Source organism: Aspergillus pseudodeflectus (assembly GCF_044049435.1).
Source record: "Aspergillus pseudodeflectus strain CBS 756.74 chromosome Unknown BJX68scaffold_1, whole genome shotgun sequence".
Taxonomy (NCBI): domain Eukaryota; kingdom Fungi; phylum Ascomycota; class Eurotiomycetes; order Eurotiales; family Aspergillaceae; genus Aspergillus; species Aspergillus pseudodeflectus.
Genome location: NW_027263777.1, coordinates 328,458 through 343,797, shown reverse-complemented (window position 1 = coordinate 343,797; position 15,340 = coordinate 328,458). Strand labels below are relative to the sequence as shown.

Genomic DNA, 15,340 nt, shown 5'->3' with positions numbered 1-15,340 from the left:
GATTCGGCTCACCCCATCACTCATTGCTATTTATCGCTCCCTTGCATCCCGGTCGCCCTGCTCCTCAATTCCTTGATATTTTTTTCGGCCTTTTGTCCTGACAGCTCTTCCTCCTTTATCCTATCTACCCCAGATTTGTGTACCTTCCAGTTTTGACCTATTATTGAGCCAATCCACCTCTATCAACAATGCTCTCTACTCTTCGAGTTGCCAGCCGCAAGGCTGTGTCCCGTGAGGCTAGCGTGCGCACCGTAATCGCAGGTGCCAGATATGCTTCCACCTGGTCCAATGTTCCCCAGGGTCCTCCTGTGAGCTCAATTCTTATCCAGATAGACCTATCGCCGGGTTGCAATTGCTGATATGGTCGCTTCTACGATGCTAGGATGCTATCCTTGGTATCACTGAGGCCTTCAAGGCCGATTCCTTCAAGGAGAAGATCAACCTTGGTGTTGGTGCTTACCGTAAGGTCCCCGAATCTGTCTCTTGTTCAAGATTTCCCATGTGCCTTTACCGATTGTCGCCCTCGAAAACTTCTATCGCTTGTCTAAAAATAGTCTTCTCCGATAGGTGACGACAAGGGCAAGCCTTATGTTCTGCCTTCCGTCCGCGCCGCGGAGGACAAGGTTGTCGCATCGCGCTTCGACAAGGAATACGCCGGAATCACTGGTATCCCCTCTTTCACCAAGGCTGCCGCCCAGCTCGCCTATGGATCCGACTCTCCCGTTCTGAAGGAGGACCGCCTCGTCATCACCCAGTCCATCTCTGGTACCGGCGCTCTGCGCATTGGCGGTGCTTTCCTCCAGCGCTTCTACCCCCACGCGAAGAAGATCTATCTCCCCACCCCTAGCTGGGCCAACCACAATGCAGTCTTCAAGGACTCTGGACTCGAAGTCGAGAAGTACCGTTACTACAACAAGGACACCATTGGTCTCGACTTTGAGGGCCTGATTGCCGACCTCAAGGCCGCTCCTTCCAACAGCATCATCCTGCTCCACGCTTGCGCTCACAACCCCACCGGCGTTGACCCTACCCAAGACCAATGGCGCGAGATTAGCAACGTCGTGAAGGAGAAGAGCCACTTTGCTTTCTTCGACATGGCCTACCAGGGCTTCGCCAGTGGCAGCGCCGATCGCGATGCCTTTGCTCCTCGTCACTTTGTTGAGCAGGGCCACAACATTGCTCTGTGCCAGAGTTTCGCCAAGAACATGGTAAGCTCGTGGAAATTGATTCCGGTAGTCGTCCATCTCCTAACCCGACATACAGGGTCTCTACGGCGAACGTGTCGGTGCTTTCTCCCTTGTCTGCGAGTCGGCCGAGGAGAAGAAGCGTGTCGACTCCCAGATCAAGATTCTCATCCGTCCCATGTACTCCAACCCTCCTGTGCACGGTGCTCGTGTCGCTTCCACCATCATGAACGATCCCGCCCTGAACGAGCAATGGCTCGGTGAGGTCAAGGGCATGGCCGACCGCATCATTGAGATGCGTGCCCTCCTCAAGAAGAACCTGGAGGACCTTGGCAGCAAGCACGACTGGTCGCACATCACCAGCCAGGTAGGATTGCTTGCACTTTTCATCCAAACGATACTGACACCAATTGCAGATCGGCATGTTCGCCTACACTGGTCTCAAGCCCGAGCAGATGGAGGCCCTTGCCAAGGAGGTATGTTCTACTATAACCATGTACTTCGATTCGCAGTTACCTAATACATGACAGCACTCTGTCTACGCCACCAAGGACGGCCGTATCTCGGTGGCCGGTATCACCACCGGCAACGTCAAGCGCCTGGCTGAGTCTATCTTCAAGGTGACTGGTTAAATCAGCAAGAAAATAGAGGGCTAGATTGGTTAGGACTTTGATGTGCCTCGGGGAAGGCTTTCTGTACTGATATCCGTTTTGTTCTATTAGCATATTTAGGGGCACGTTTAAAATTCACATTGGATGACCGGTTATGTTAGGCTGGTGCGTTTTCAAATGAGCTTTGCCTCAAGGAGACCTTGGCTTTCCCAGGAGCTTTTGTGGTTACTTCTGGAGTTGCAAGTACATACTAACACTTGGTATGAATCGCAGTACTATTTTAGTCACATGTACAGTATCAGGAGCTCGCCCCAGTTTCTGGCACTGTATTGCCCTCGGGAGCCGTGCTCTGGCGCGTGCTTTTGATAGTCTAGCCATGACGCAGTCAAATTCACAACATGACAAGGAAGAATCAATCTGCTGAGACAACTATCCTTGCAACCGTACTATGGACCTTTGCACTGCAGCTCTACGCATGTCTACTACCAGTTCATACTGGGCAGCTCACTCAAACTACCGCAGCTATCGCAATCTTGGTAAATCCAAGAGGTTACGCATACGGCCTGTTCTGGAATAAGTACGGACTTCCTCCGTACCTGTCCCCAATGACCTTGATTCGAAAGCTGGAGCCTAGGGAGTAGTACTCTCGCGCCCAGAAAGGACGCTCAACTCGCAGGGCGATCAAGGTGAGGCGCAGGATTTGCCCGGGTCGTGGCTTAGGTGTGTCATCACGAGGGCGTTTGAATGAGACTTGAGACCTTGGGTGACCTTGGGTGAAGATCTTCGTTTTCCACGGATCAATCAGGACACAAAATTAAGAGTTGTTGTAGGAAACGAGTATTCCAAGTATGAACACCAATAGACTCATGCGAGAGAGAACTACCGTGTTTCAGAGTACTATATATAAGTACTAGGTAAGTACAGACCAGGGATGTTGGAGGGTGGGTACTATAGCGTATCACAGTACCATGGCGGACGGTTGAGTACTTAAGATGGACATGTGCTTTGACTCATGTAATGTAGATCAGGGCCATACTAGCCCCAATAAGAACATACAAAGGGCATAAAGCTGTTGGGTTTCTTTCTTTCTTCTGATGATTGAGGACCACCATATCTGAGCGGTGAGCTCACCGTTTGACTGTTCAAGTTCAACGTGATACAAGCACAAGAATGTGCTGGCGCGTTGTTGGCCAACGTTACATTCGTGAGGAGTAAGCGTAAGATGTAGTATCGAGGCCTTCTTAGGCCGCCGATAGCGATGCAATGCGCTGGGCTGCAGGTGTTTCCTTTGTAAGGATGTCGCAGGAGCTGAGTCGAAGTCCCTCACATCAGTGGTGCTGATTGGGGCTTGGGGCTTGGGGCTGAAGCGTGAGCCACTCGATCGATGGGCGGCGGCCGAGTGAAGAAGGACGAGAGAATGATGTCGGATGAATAAGCAGCTAATTCATCCCACAAGTAAGCATCTGCTAATAATAGCCGGTAATTAAGCTGAATTGGGCATGCCCTTGGGGAGGCTTGGAGGAGAAGCACAGGCGTTGAACAGGGTTGGTATAGTACTCGGACGACGCTGTATGACAGAAAAGTTGCATTTGGAGAGGAGGATTTCAGTTCAGGCCAGTGCCCCTGGGCTTGTCTAACATAGGGGATGGAAGCATTTCTCGCAGGCCATTGAATTAGAAAAGCACCATACGGCGACGCAGCAGCCACTCCGCATCCACATCGACGAGGGCACGTGAACAATGGTCTCCCGACGTACCGACGGAGTACCCAGGAAGAGATTATCGATCCCTGGATCCCGGGTCCTGAACTGCTGTAGCCTGAAAACATTCCATTTCCACTTTGCGTATCGTAATTATGTTGAGTAGTTGGGAGGAAGTCTGCAAGCCGGGGGAGAGGTATACTTGTGATGCGAAATCGTAGTCCTCAATCCTCAGCGATCTCCACTGCGTACTCCGTACGGAGTATGTATGTGGGTGGACGGAGTTCTACTGGGATCGTTTTGAGGACCACTCGCGGCTCAGTGACCTCCCACGTCCATGTCGAAATGAGCCTTTGCCTTGCTTGGCTGATGCGGAGTGCCAGGTTTGACTCTCCGAATCCAGCCTTCCAGGAAAGATGATGAATCGCCTCCCATCCCTTCATAACTGACAGGAAAACTGGATCGTAGGGAGGCCCGAACCCCAAATCTGCTCCTCTCCCAAGCAACCGGGAACCAATTATTCCCCGCTGAGCTCCCCTCTCTTTTTCCCTCCTACCCATCGCCTTGCGGCCCTGCCTCGCATTTTTGCTTTTTGGCCTGAAGTTGGAACCCACGCACCCCTCTCGTGATTTATTTTCGGTGCCTCCAGTCACCAGTGGCATGGAGTCTGAGACTGTCTCTCGAGTCTTGTCCGGGCAAACCCATCCGTCACTGTGCTTAGCGCGCGAGCCGTCAGACAGGCTCGTTAACAACACATCTTCAGGAAATATTCGGGCTCTGCTAATTAGATAACTCGGTCAAAAAGGTGAGGAATTCCTCTCGCCCAATCGATTTAAGTGGAGCGATCCTCACTTTTTTAATTGGAACGGATTGCTTCAACGGTTGGCTGTTCAGTATTCTCCCATCAAGTCTGAAGCTCTCAATCGAATTCATCGCCTATCATTGCCCTGGCAATCATCATTGTCAAAGACCAATCTAACAGATTTTTTCGCTTGAAGAATGGGCATCGATTCAACGCGGGCATCTCGATTGGATCAGGAGAGCTAGGGACTGTCGGCCCTCAGAGTAGTGGCGAAAATACAGGGAGTTAGTCCAGTCGTCTCGCGCGACTGTAAGATTGATACGGGCGTACTCTGTATATTTGCACATATCTGCTGGACAATTCCGGGTTATTTCCACAGAAGCGATCTGATATGACGTTGTGGCTGCACGGAACTGATTGAGTACATAGTACCTGGCGATCGGGCTCGTCTACCGATGGTCTTGCACACATTGGACTGTCGCCTGACTGGAAGCCTTTGAGAGAAGAGATCTGAGAATACTACCCAGCAGAAAGTGGTCCTGGACGGGTGATCTACAATCAACGGGCGATCCAAGACAGTAATTGCAAATTTCTCTTTGCTACCATCTACTCACCTGCCCGGACAGCCAGCAAAGTGTACCACCAGTGCTCGAGAATGCAGATGATTCATTGTTTCATCGTTACTTCATCGTCTCGGATGTTTTTAACATTTTCGTCTTCCCACCGGACGTGGGGGAGTATGGAGACCGCGAGTATTCCGTACCTCTTGAAATCATGGCTTGAGTCTGCAGAGCAACCCGTAAGAAGGCCTTTGGAACCCATCCTGCTCTATACTTAGAGAGAAACCCATCCCATAGCCACTGTGCTCCCATTACCATCCAGAAACCGTGGCTGAGCAAAACCATAGCGTTCTAATTGACGGGAGCCAATTGGTTGGGAGTAGGTGCACTGAATGCTGATCATAGCAACGGAGGCTTTGGCCGTTTGAGACTCACAGTTCAAAAGCCCACGGGATTGGGGCTGAAACACCACGCACAGCACCATGATCTTTCCACCACCACCTGCTGTGCAGCGCCGCGGCGTGCGCAAATGTAGGCGGGTTTTGCCCATCTGATTTCCGTCTGCATCCATCGATGTGGATGACCGACATGGCCTGTAGTAATACCAGAGATCCCTTCCCTCTCGGGCTGTTCTCCCGGATGTTGCTCCGACAATCTCTCGTTGAAGTAGATATTGGCAGCCAAGTTCTTCAGGCATCATTCCATCATCACTTTTTTTGGCTTCTGGGACCCTGTTTCCCCTCACGGCTCATTTGGATCTGCTGTACCGGCGTTTGAGCGACAAACTCCAATGACCAGGCTTTGATGAATTTGGTATCTTGATGCAGTCCCTGTCGGGAACCTACCGCTGCTAGAGCTCCATTCACGGGTTGAAAGATACCTTTCAAGGTTGGGTGTTGAACAGTTCATTGCCAGAGTGGGGGCATCTGAACGGTGCCCGTACAGTCTGGGAATTGTTACAGGGGCTGTACGGGGCCTGGCCAGGGTTTGGGCGACTGACTAAGGTGACAGATCACCCCAACCTCTTTGAACTTGAGACTTCGAAGGGCATTTCTATTGAAGAACAGAGCAAACTGAGACTTGTACAGAAAGGATGATCATGAAAAGTCTCCTTAAAAAGGCATAAACCGAGTCATCGATCCATTGTTGTTCGCTGGACCCGAACCTGAATAGACATGCGACTGCGGCCTTCTACTAAGGTTGACTCCAGAGGTCACGACTGAGACTCCATTTGACGCGCCGTTCCTCTTACTAGTGGCCGGACTATCATCTCTGCTTCCTATTATTATTCGTCTCGCCTTTCTGGCTTTCTTCCGAAGAATTCTGCTGACTAGGTACGGATGTTACTGGATTTACAAGCAACAAGAGGTATCTGGGGTCCAAGAGTATCTAGCAGGCAAACTTTTCCTCTGGGATATTACTAGTATCGGAGGCAGTTGAATTGGAGTGGCAGCCATCGGAATCTGCAGGTTCGCGAAAACGGTCATATTTGATCATTCAATTCAGGGCAACTGGGAACTGGGAATAATTCTCGTCGGAGTCTGAATCAACGTGGTTAAATTATCTTTATTATTAAGTATTTATTTATTATTATTTTCCCGATTATTACATGAGAGCCTTTCAAAGCCAGGCGTGGAAAAGGCACCCCGAACAATACGTACCAGAACCAGAATACCGTTGCTCCCCACTTAACTTTGCTCACGCTCCGCCTTACCGTGACGCTTCCCAATCCTGGTTTCTTCGGCATCATCTCATCTCATCTCGCCCTCTCCCTTCCGGCCCTTTTTCCTCACTTCTCTTGCCCTTCTGTTCACCTCACTCTCGCTTCCACCCGTCTGCCATGGGTCTTGTTGTGTCCCAGTTTTCCGTTGTCCTTTCATCTGCAAACCTCTCTTCACCCTCTCTACTGTCCATTGCTTGATACATGGCGTACTGCCTGGACTCGCCCATCCGTGTACTCGGCCGATGACCTGCAGTCCTCACGCTGCTACCCGTCCTTCCTCCGGATCTCGAAACAACTTATACCTGCCTCAATTCTCCCTCACCGGTCGATTTTCCTCATATTATACCTACGTCTATTTCGATCCTGGGCATAATGCCTGCTCTCCAGGTTCCCGAGGCCGGGTTGTCTCTACAAAGAGACAGTCCCGGGGATGATATAAGTGGCAAACAAACACAGATCTTGCGGTTGAATCTTGCTCAGAGTACTCTCGACGAGCTGATTGAGAGCCTTCGTGCTGATCAACCAGCCCGGATTCGACTTGGAAAGACCCAAACACTTTTCTACGGCTCTAACAAGTCCTATCACTTCCACTCCTCCTCCGAACCGCACCGATCTGAGATCTACACGAGCCACTCTGTCAATAGCGAGAATCTATACTTCACTGGCGTTTTAAGTCACACTTTGGAGGTCCAGAAAGCCCAGGAGGCAACTGCGGCCACCGACCAAGCCTTGGCGAACCTCGAGCAGAGCTTGAGTGCCTTTGAACGAGGGAAGGAATCCAAGAAAACCCACATTATCACCGATATCGCGGAAGTGAGGGCTCTTAGAGCAGGTGACAGCCGGTCGACCACCGGCAAGCAGGCTGCTCTCCTTGCCCGCATGCCATCTAGCAAAGTGGAGCTGGAGAAGGATAGATTGCTGAAGAGCAAATCGAGCTCTAACCGCTCAGTTTCGTCGAGTCCAATGCTGGGCGTCGCTCGCTCGCCGATTCCAATGCCTCCTCTCACACCAACCTCGGCTCCACCCTCTCAGAACAAAGACCGTGCTCGTCTCGATGCCCTCAAAGTTCCCTTTATTCACCTCTTAGCCATCCGTGCCGTCTCCACCAAGTTTCTTTCCCGACAGACCTGCTCGTCTATTGAAGACTGTGCAGCACTTGCTCAAAAGTACGGAATCGAAAATAGAATCAATCCAGAAAAGTTCGATCTTCGGGACAAGGTCTATAGGGAGCTGGACGTGTGGAAGTTTCCTTATCCGTCTCAGGAAGACAGGCAGGAAGCGATTGAGAATGCTATCTCTGCATTCGATCGATTGAGGATCTCCCGCACGGACAAGTTATGGCAGAGCCTACTCCCGAAAGAGGAGCGTGGAAAGGGAAAGTGCCTGTCGCGGCTGGACTTGCGTACAGGCCCGATAAAGAAAGCCTTAACTCCCCGGATTCATGTATCGGACGAAACTGGGAAAGAGGGTTATACAACGAGCCAGGAAACAGACAAATCTGTCTCTTCCAAGCCTGGCGACTTGACAGGCGCTCCAAAGTCTGGTATGAACACACAGAAGAAGCGGACCGACAAAGATGCTTCCACCAAGCGGCCCACAGTCAAGGGGAAGACCACCGCTAATAGTACTTTGACTGGGCGTGTGACCAAGAAGTCGGACAGAAAGGCGCCGTCCAAAGTGGAAAGCAAATTCAAATCTGCAGAATATGTACATGACTCTGATGATGATGATGAGGACGACGACACTGATCCGCCCGATGTGTCTTCTTCATCCGAAAAGTCTCATCCCCAACAGACACAGCGCAAACCTCGAGTGTCACCGAAGCCTGCCGATTCACGAGCGCTGAAGGAGCCTTCGCATGCCCCGACACCGAAGACCGAACCAACCGGTACTCCACTGCCAAAGATAGACGTTGCAGCCAGCAACAAACCCTCCGCAACGAAAAGGCCACCATCGTCCCTGCCACCCGGTCCTAAGTCTCCACAGAAACCATCAAACGCTGTCACATCTCCCTCAGTCAAACCTTCCACCATACACAACCGCAGTCGTTCATCGAGCCAAAACAATTCGTCTAGCTCATCGTCTTCTTCCCCGCTAATTACGCAGTTGTCGAGGCCGCGTGTCAGCACCGAGCGGCCCAACGTTAAACAACCGATCAAGCCCAATGGTGTTGTGAGGACAAATGAGGCAACAAATTCGCTGAAACGAAAGGCGGAAGCGGAACGGCCTTCAGTACAGAGTGTCGCACGGCTTCATGGCAACTTGGATCACAAACGGCGGCGGGCAGTGAGTACTTCCAGTGGCAGCACGGGGAGTGCTTCGCCGCCCCTTAGTCGCGAACTACTTTCGCAACAGCTGCGGGACAAATCTCAAAAGTTCAAGCGATTTTATGCAAAGTATCGTTCGCTGTACGACGCCATGGCTGCCCATTCCGACCCACCACGTGCGGACGTGGAGAAGTTAAATCGACAGCATGCCCAACTTCAACGCATGAAAAAAGAAATCTGGGACGAGCATCGACGGCTCCGAGACGGACTCTAATGATTCAAACATGGTTAATATCCGGCATACCATTATTTCCCTGTCGGCATTTAGCAGAATTGGTTACCACAGCACAGTTCTATTGCTTATTTTACTGCATCACATTGTATTCCAATTTTCCGATTGCTTTTAGCTTTTTTCTTTCCGGCATTGCATATATAGCGCGATATTCAAAGCTACTCCCGTGGCATTTTCCATTTGACCTTTCCTTCCTTTTGCATCCTGTTGTATACCAGGTCAACTATACCACCTCACAAAACACGCGCATGGATTTGGCTCTAGAGAAGATTATCATTGCCAAGGAGACTTGTGGTAGCTGCAAGGAATCCAAGTCTCGGAAATCAGACAATAGAGTTCTTGAACCTAAACACGGCCCTCTCTTGTTATTCCCTTTCTCGCGCAGTTAGCCGAACACTTGTGCCCCTCAAAGGCACTAGATTCAAGTGCAAGGTTCTCTCCGCGCAGCTCACAATCCAATCGATTCCGAATTACCCCTCCTGTGGCTGATTTTGCGGACTGAAGATACTATCGTCTCCGCTGACAGCTAACTATTTTGACTAGCCGCTGAGCGGCCCTTGAGTAATCAATCACAGAAGATTAACGGGAGTTCCTCGGAGTATTCTTTCACTTCCTTTAATAACTCCCATCTGCGCAAGCATAATTAAATACCCCACGAAAGGGCTGGCAATAATGGCGATCCTGAATATCTGCCGCGGCCTCTACCGGCTCTCCGATCGCTAACCCGAGTAAATTACCCCAGATCGACCAGCCCGAGTTATTGAAGGTTATTCAAGACTCATTGACTGCCGCTAAGCTGCATTGGGTCACCTGGGCCCCACTCACACGTGGCGCCGTCGCCGGCCCTGTTTCAGTGCCAGTCATTTTCGTGTAACACTCAGTCTGAGTGGTATTTGCCGTAACGTATTGTACTCAGTGGGCAGAAACGGCCCGCCCACGTCATCACTATCTGCCGCTAGTTACCGCCTTGTGCTTGATAGAGTACTTCTTGCATGGTAGGCGGTAGGAAAGGTGGAGAGCTTTGGGGATAATTGATGGATGATAGCATGGGCCGAATTTCTGAGATGTCGACGAGGAGAACAGCTTTCATGGGCCGAGTCCTTCTCAACGCTTTCAGTGTGCGGATATGTCATGATTGAATTGGACAAACGCTTTCTAGATTTCCTTAATAAGCGATCCTGATTAGCTTTTCGCTTGGAAGCTTCCCCGATACCGGGAATTGGTACCAACAAACAGCCAAGGAAAATATAACAGTCGCCATGTCTTCCTCATCAAGGGGCCGTGGCCCGAATCAGAGGAGCCCTCATGTTCTGGTAAGTATTCAAGTCTAACACACATCTATAGGATTGACCCGGCCCTGATACTAATCAGTCTGGTTCTAGGTGACCGACTCCCGCGAACAGAACTTGTCCGCACAGCCTCGTCGTCGTCGATCTCCAGCTACTCGCTTCATAACAGTTGATAATGTGCTTCAGTATGCCTCTGATGTCCCCTCCATGCAACAGAGAAACCCACCCGATACTGCACGGCTACGACCGAGATCGCGACTCGCATCCGCAGCAGGCGGATTGATCGGTACTGGCGGAGGAGCTGCGCATAGAGGCATAGGCACCGGCGCGAATGCATCGACTGCAGCAGCTGCAGTTGGACGGTTGGCTGCTCAGCCCCATTTACCTCCACGTACGACCAAGGTCAGCCAGAAGCTGGTGCTGCTCCCAGAGGAAGGAGTAGGGACAACACCGGAAGACGAGGAAGAAGAGGACGAGGAGGGACTGGGATTCGGCGATGAGACTGTTGACGAGGAGCTGGTGCAACGGGTCGCGAAGGAGAAGAATATCGATCCGGACGCCGTGAGGCACACGCTGCTTGCGCAGAAGAAACGATTGGGCGGCGATTTTGGCATTGATAATGATCTTGCTCCGCTCTTGGCTGAAGAGGAGAGACTACGTCGCCGGGCTCTTGGGCCAGAGAGAGCAAAGAGCTATGCGGAGCGTTTACCCAAAGCCCGTCGTGCGGAGAAACTAGCTCGCGTTACGGCTTATTGCACTGCGCAGGCTTACAAGATGACTTCGCTTTCCTCGTTTGTCAAGGAAAGACATGGTGGGAGAACGAAGCTCTACGACGATTGTCTCTACACGGCGTATCATCTACCGCTGCTACCCGGGCATGATGGGTACAGACTGCGGAGTAGTCCCGTAGTGAAGAAGCCGGGCGGTAAATCTCTACTGGATGAAGAGATAGAGCGGAACGAGTTGCGAGATCACGATGAGGACTACCTTGAGCCAGAAGATCATTCGCTCTTCAGCAGTCGCTCGGGTGACCATCATGAGCAAGCGCGGAACGAGCACGGTTCGACTATAGGCATGGATAACGGCTCGGCCAATGATGACCATTCGAGAACTCTATCCCCCGGCTCAACAGGACCCAACAGACTCCCATACAATGTCGCGGAGATGTTCGTGTTCAGCTACGGAGTGGTAGTTTTCTGGAACTTTACAGCGAAACAGGAAAAGGACATTCTCGCCGATCTAGCATTCGCGACTTCGTCAGCAACGGGCTCACCACTACCACTGGCCACAATGCCCTTGCAGGAGGAAGATTTTGAGACCGAGGAGTTCCACTTTGAATACTCTACTGAAATCTCCCGTCCACGCGTTTACAATGATATGATCACTCTAAGAAGCGGCGACCACATGATCAAGCTGGCAATCAGCCACGGCATTGCGCAAAGCACCAAACTCTGCTTCTTTGAGGAAGTCATGGCCCGCCAAATGGCAGAAGCAAAGGATGTACCGCGCCGTCTCGCAATGACCGGGAAACTGGGTCTTAAACGAGAGGAGGTCTTTAGAATTCTAGGCAAGCTATTCAAAAGCAGAGTCGAAGTTAACCTTTGTATGTTCCCCCTCTCTCCCACCGATGTGATTGCACTAATAAGCACAGCCTCAAACGTCCTCGACGTCCCCAACTTCTTCTGGGAAAGCGAACCAACCCTCTACCCGCTCTACATCGCCGTCCGCGAATACCTCGAAATCAAACCCCGAATTCAAGTCCTGAACGAACGATGCCGCGTCTTCCTTGACCTCGCCGAGATTCTCTCCGACTCTATCGCAGACAGCAAAACTTCTCGTATGTACCCCCGTCTCATACGTCTCTAAGCTCAGAACATAACCCGGGCTAATGCAACAACATACAGACCAAACCTGGATCATTATTGTGCTAATCCTCATTTCGATCGTTGTTACGACCTCCGAAGTCTTCCTACGCTTCGGCCTCCTCTCTGCTGGGAAAGGTCCCTCCGCAGCTAGTTTTGGCGCCGGTGTGCTCACTAGAGCTCTGCGTGGCAATCCCTCCCCAGCTCTACCTTCGTGTTCTTGCCCGGACGTTGTGAATTCTAACATGTCTGGGTTGGGAAACTAGACATAAACGGAAGGCGGATGCCTTACCCAGGTAGAGACAGTTGTGGCTTCTTTTGTATCCGAGATTCTAAGTGCCTCTAGAGCCTGTTTCACATTTGAGTGTTTAAGGAGTTCTAGGGATTCTGCGCTTGCTGCCTGCGTGTATATGTTTTTGTATCGGGTGGTTGGCGTCTGTCTAATGGGCTGTCTGAATACTATTCGATTATATGCTAGTTCCAATTGCTACTGTATATGAGTCTACGAAACACTGAACTCAAAGAGTACCTGTGGTGTCTTACAATCTTTAGCAATACATTAATTGGTAGTCGGGATTTAAGAAACCTTGCGTTATCTATAGTACATGGCAATAATCATTTACACAGGGTAATAGGTCAAAGAATCACAAAGAAAGAGAAAGAAAAACATCAGGCTCATGCAAACACAAAAAGAACAAACCACAAATGAAGCGATTACCTCCTTGAAACCCCCCAGTGCCCAGTGCCAGTCCCAGTCCTATTCCAGTCCAACCCTCAAAAAGCAAATCCGATCCTACTTTATTAATGTTTCGTTTCCACGGTCATAATCGCACATTAGGGCCACAAATAAGACAAATGAACAATCACAACGCCCCATATGGCGATAATAACCCTTCCCTAGCCAGTCCCAGACTCCTTTCCAGCGTTGATACCCGACACTGGGAGATGCTAATATGATGATGTACTAAATAAGCAAAACCATGTATGAATGCAAGATATGGGATAGAAACAAACGAAACAAAGGGAGAAAATCAGAACAAAGGAGATATGTTGATACACCCAGGGCAGATGGCTTAGGGCGCAAAGAAAAAGCGGACACACACGAGGCGCCAATGTGAAGTTGACGTTTTCGTTGTAAGTCTTGGCCTTAGCAAGTCAGGAAGCTGCTTAGACGGGTGTGGACCATGGACTGTCGCTAAGCTTTGGCTTCATTTCGTAATTTTCTGGTTCCGTGCTCCCGGGTCGCCGAATGGTGGAATTCGGAAAATACATGTGCGGAGGTACGGATCCAGGGTACGGTGGCCCACTTGGCTCAGGATAACCGAAGTCGGGTGCAGAACCAGGAGATGGTATGCTGGTGTGGGAAGGTGATGCCCAGCCCAGGCTAGACATATGAGGACTTCCACCCACGCTATTCGGTCGATGATCTTTGTTGGCGGGCGGCTCAAGCGGTTGAGGTGGCCCATAGCCCGATGGATGGGATGTCATAGACGGTCGCGGAAGCGGAGCACTGCTGAAACTGGACAGAGACGGAGAGGTCGAGGTGGGAGATGCCCGAGGGCTCGCCTGCTGAAAATCGCCTCTTACATGGGGAGGAATAGAACCATTGCCGAGATAGTATTCACCTGCAGAACGGGGAATATTTAAAGGAGGCAGTTCCCCAGCAGGCGAAATGGGGTGATGAGAGGGGGAAGGCGTTGAATGCACTGAACCATGCTCCGAGAACATTCCATCTCCGGGCATTCTCCCTTTCTCCTTGTTTTGTCTGAGATTCGCCTCGGTTTCCGCAGCGGCTTCTTCGATGGTGCCCGTGTGATGATTTTGATGACGTGTCAAGGTTGTGCGACGAGTGAATGTCTTTTGGCAATTCGCATAAGGACATTTGTAAGGGCGTTTGCCAGAATGAATCCTGCGGTGCCTAGCCAAAGAAGATGAGTCGCTGAAAGGCTGTATAAGATTATGGCAGTTAGTATTCGCAAAGATCTTGGGACACCCCGATCATCATACCTTGCCGCATCTCTCACACATGTGTGGCTTCTCACCCGTGTGTACCCGCGAATGTACAGTCAAAGCTGACCGTTGGATAAACTGCTTCCCACAGCCAGGCCAATCGCAGGCATGCGGCCGGATCCCGGAGTGGATTCGCTCTGCATCAAATTAGATACTCATCGACAATAGCGAACGGGGCATCTTACCATGCCTGGCCAGATCACTGCGCCGAGCGAAGCCTTTACCGCAAGTTCCACAATGGAAGGTCTTGGGAGGAGGATCCGGTCGCCCTTGAGGCGTGGTGTTGGGTATTTGAGTGCCCGCGTACCCTCCGGGGGTATAAGGACTTTGCAATAAAGGCAACTGGGCGTTGGGTGGCTGTGCTTGATATCGCATGTCCTGGTTGATGTTGGGCATCTGGTTGAGCGGAGCATGTGGAGGATAAGAGAGTACTGGCTGATCGATGGCCTCGGAGGCGCCGGGTTCGGGTTTCATTCTGGGCGAAGAGTTGTCAAGATTCGAGGCTTGTATAAACTGTTGCTGGTCAAATTGAGCATCTGGCGCGACCATGGCTACAGAACCTTTCCTGTTTAGAATAGTTGTGATGTCCATGACCCGGCTCAGCCTTTGCTGAGGATCGACGGTTAGGACAAAACAGCAAGGTATTCCAGAGTATACCGAAGGATGCGCAGTCGAAGAACACTCCACGGCGTTCCTCTTCGGTTGTGCCGGACGCGACAGAACGGGCTCGCGAAAAACCTGACGCGCGAAGCAAAAAGAGAGACAGAGCAGAAATCGCCTGGCTTCAGAAACTAGCCTATAGACATGGTCAGAACAAAGTTTCGGCCTTTCTCGGCATTCAGCGGCGATAAGGGGTGCTACGAAGAGCATAAAGGGGGAAGCGAGAAATAAGAGACCCAAGCGCAGCTGCGCATTTCTCTGCTACCCTATGGAGTAGATATGACGAAGTATAAGAGATTACTCACGTTCGAGCGATACAAGTACAGCAGGGAGGGCGACCACAGGACGCGACGCCTTAAAAGCTGCCAAAACCTTTGCGTC

At 51.0% G+C, this 15,340-nt stretch overlaps 4 protein-coding genes across 4 annotated transcripts; 3 read left to right on the top strand and 1 right to left on the bottom strand.

The window, feature by feature from the left end:
• Positions 1–188: 188 nt before the first annotated feature.
• Positions 189–1,816, top strand: BJX68DRAFT_260218 (putative aspartate aminotransferase; the record flags this gene model as incomplete). Its single annotated transcript, XM_071043840.1, has 6 exons — positions 189–308; positions 383–461; positions 568–1,208; positions 1,264–1,551; positions 1,601–1,660; positions 1,715–1,816. 6 exons carry the CDS (start codon positions 189–191, stop codon positions 1,814–1,816), a joined length of 1,290 nt encoding a protein of 429 aa, XP_070905479.1.
• A 4,685-nt stretch (positions 1,817–6,501) lies between these two features.
• On the top strand, positions 6,502–9,660 carry BJX68DRAFT_222407 (uncharacterized protein). Its single transcript, XM_071037977.1, has one exon. It carries the CDS (start codon positions 6,952–6,954, stop codon positions 9,118–9,120), a length of 2,169 nt encoding a protein of 722 aa, XP_070905478.1. The 5' UTR covers positions 6,502–6,951; the 3' UTR covers positions 9,121–9,660.
• A 514-nt stretch (positions 9,661–10,174) lies between these two features.
• BJX68DRAFT_222405 (RMD1 family protein) lies at positions 10,175–12,828 on the top strand. The gene is made up of 4 exons (XM_071037976.1): positions 10,175–10,451; positions 10,521–12,030; positions 12,079–12,264; positions 12,332–12,828. The coding sequence occupies exons 1-4, from the start codon at positions 10,398–10,400 to the stop codon at positions 12,553–12,555; spliced, it is 1,974 nt and encodes a 657-aa protein (XP_070905477.1). The 5' UTR covers positions 10,175–10,397; the 3' UTR covers positions 12,556–12,828.
• Positions 12,829–13,456: 628 nt separating this feature from the next.
• On the bottom strand, positions 13,457–14,890 carry BJX68DRAFT_251443 (putative C2H2 finger domain protein; the record flags this gene model as incomplete). Its single annotated transcript, XM_071042386.1, has 3 exons — positions 13,457–14,236; positions 14,297–14,436; positions 14,485–14,890. 3 exons carry the CDS (start codon positions 14,888–14,890, stop codon positions 13,457–13,459), a joined length of 1,326 nt encoding a protein of 441 aa, XP_070905476.1.
• Positions 14,891–15,340: the final 450 nt, after the last annotated feature.

Excerpts from the sequence above, each read along its gene's own strand:
- BJX68DRAFT_222405 (XM_071037976.1), top strand. The coding sequence starts at position 10,398 with ATGTCTTCCTCATCAAGGGGCCGTGGCCCGAATCAGAGGAGCCCTCAT. Across the intron at positions 10,452-10,520 it reads AGAGGAGCCCTCATGTTCTG|GTGACCGACTCCCGCGAACA; the intron begins GTAAGTATTCAA and ends GTCTGGTTCTAG. Across the intron at positions 12,031-12,078 it reads CAGAGTCGAAGTTAACCTTT|CCTCAAACGTCCTCGACGTC; the intron begins GTATGTTCCCCC and ends TAATAAGCACAG.
- BJX68DRAFT_222407 (XM_071037977.1), top strand. The coding sequence starts at position 6,952 with ATGCCTGCTCTCCAGGTTCCCGAGGCCGGGTTGTCTCTACAAAGAGAC.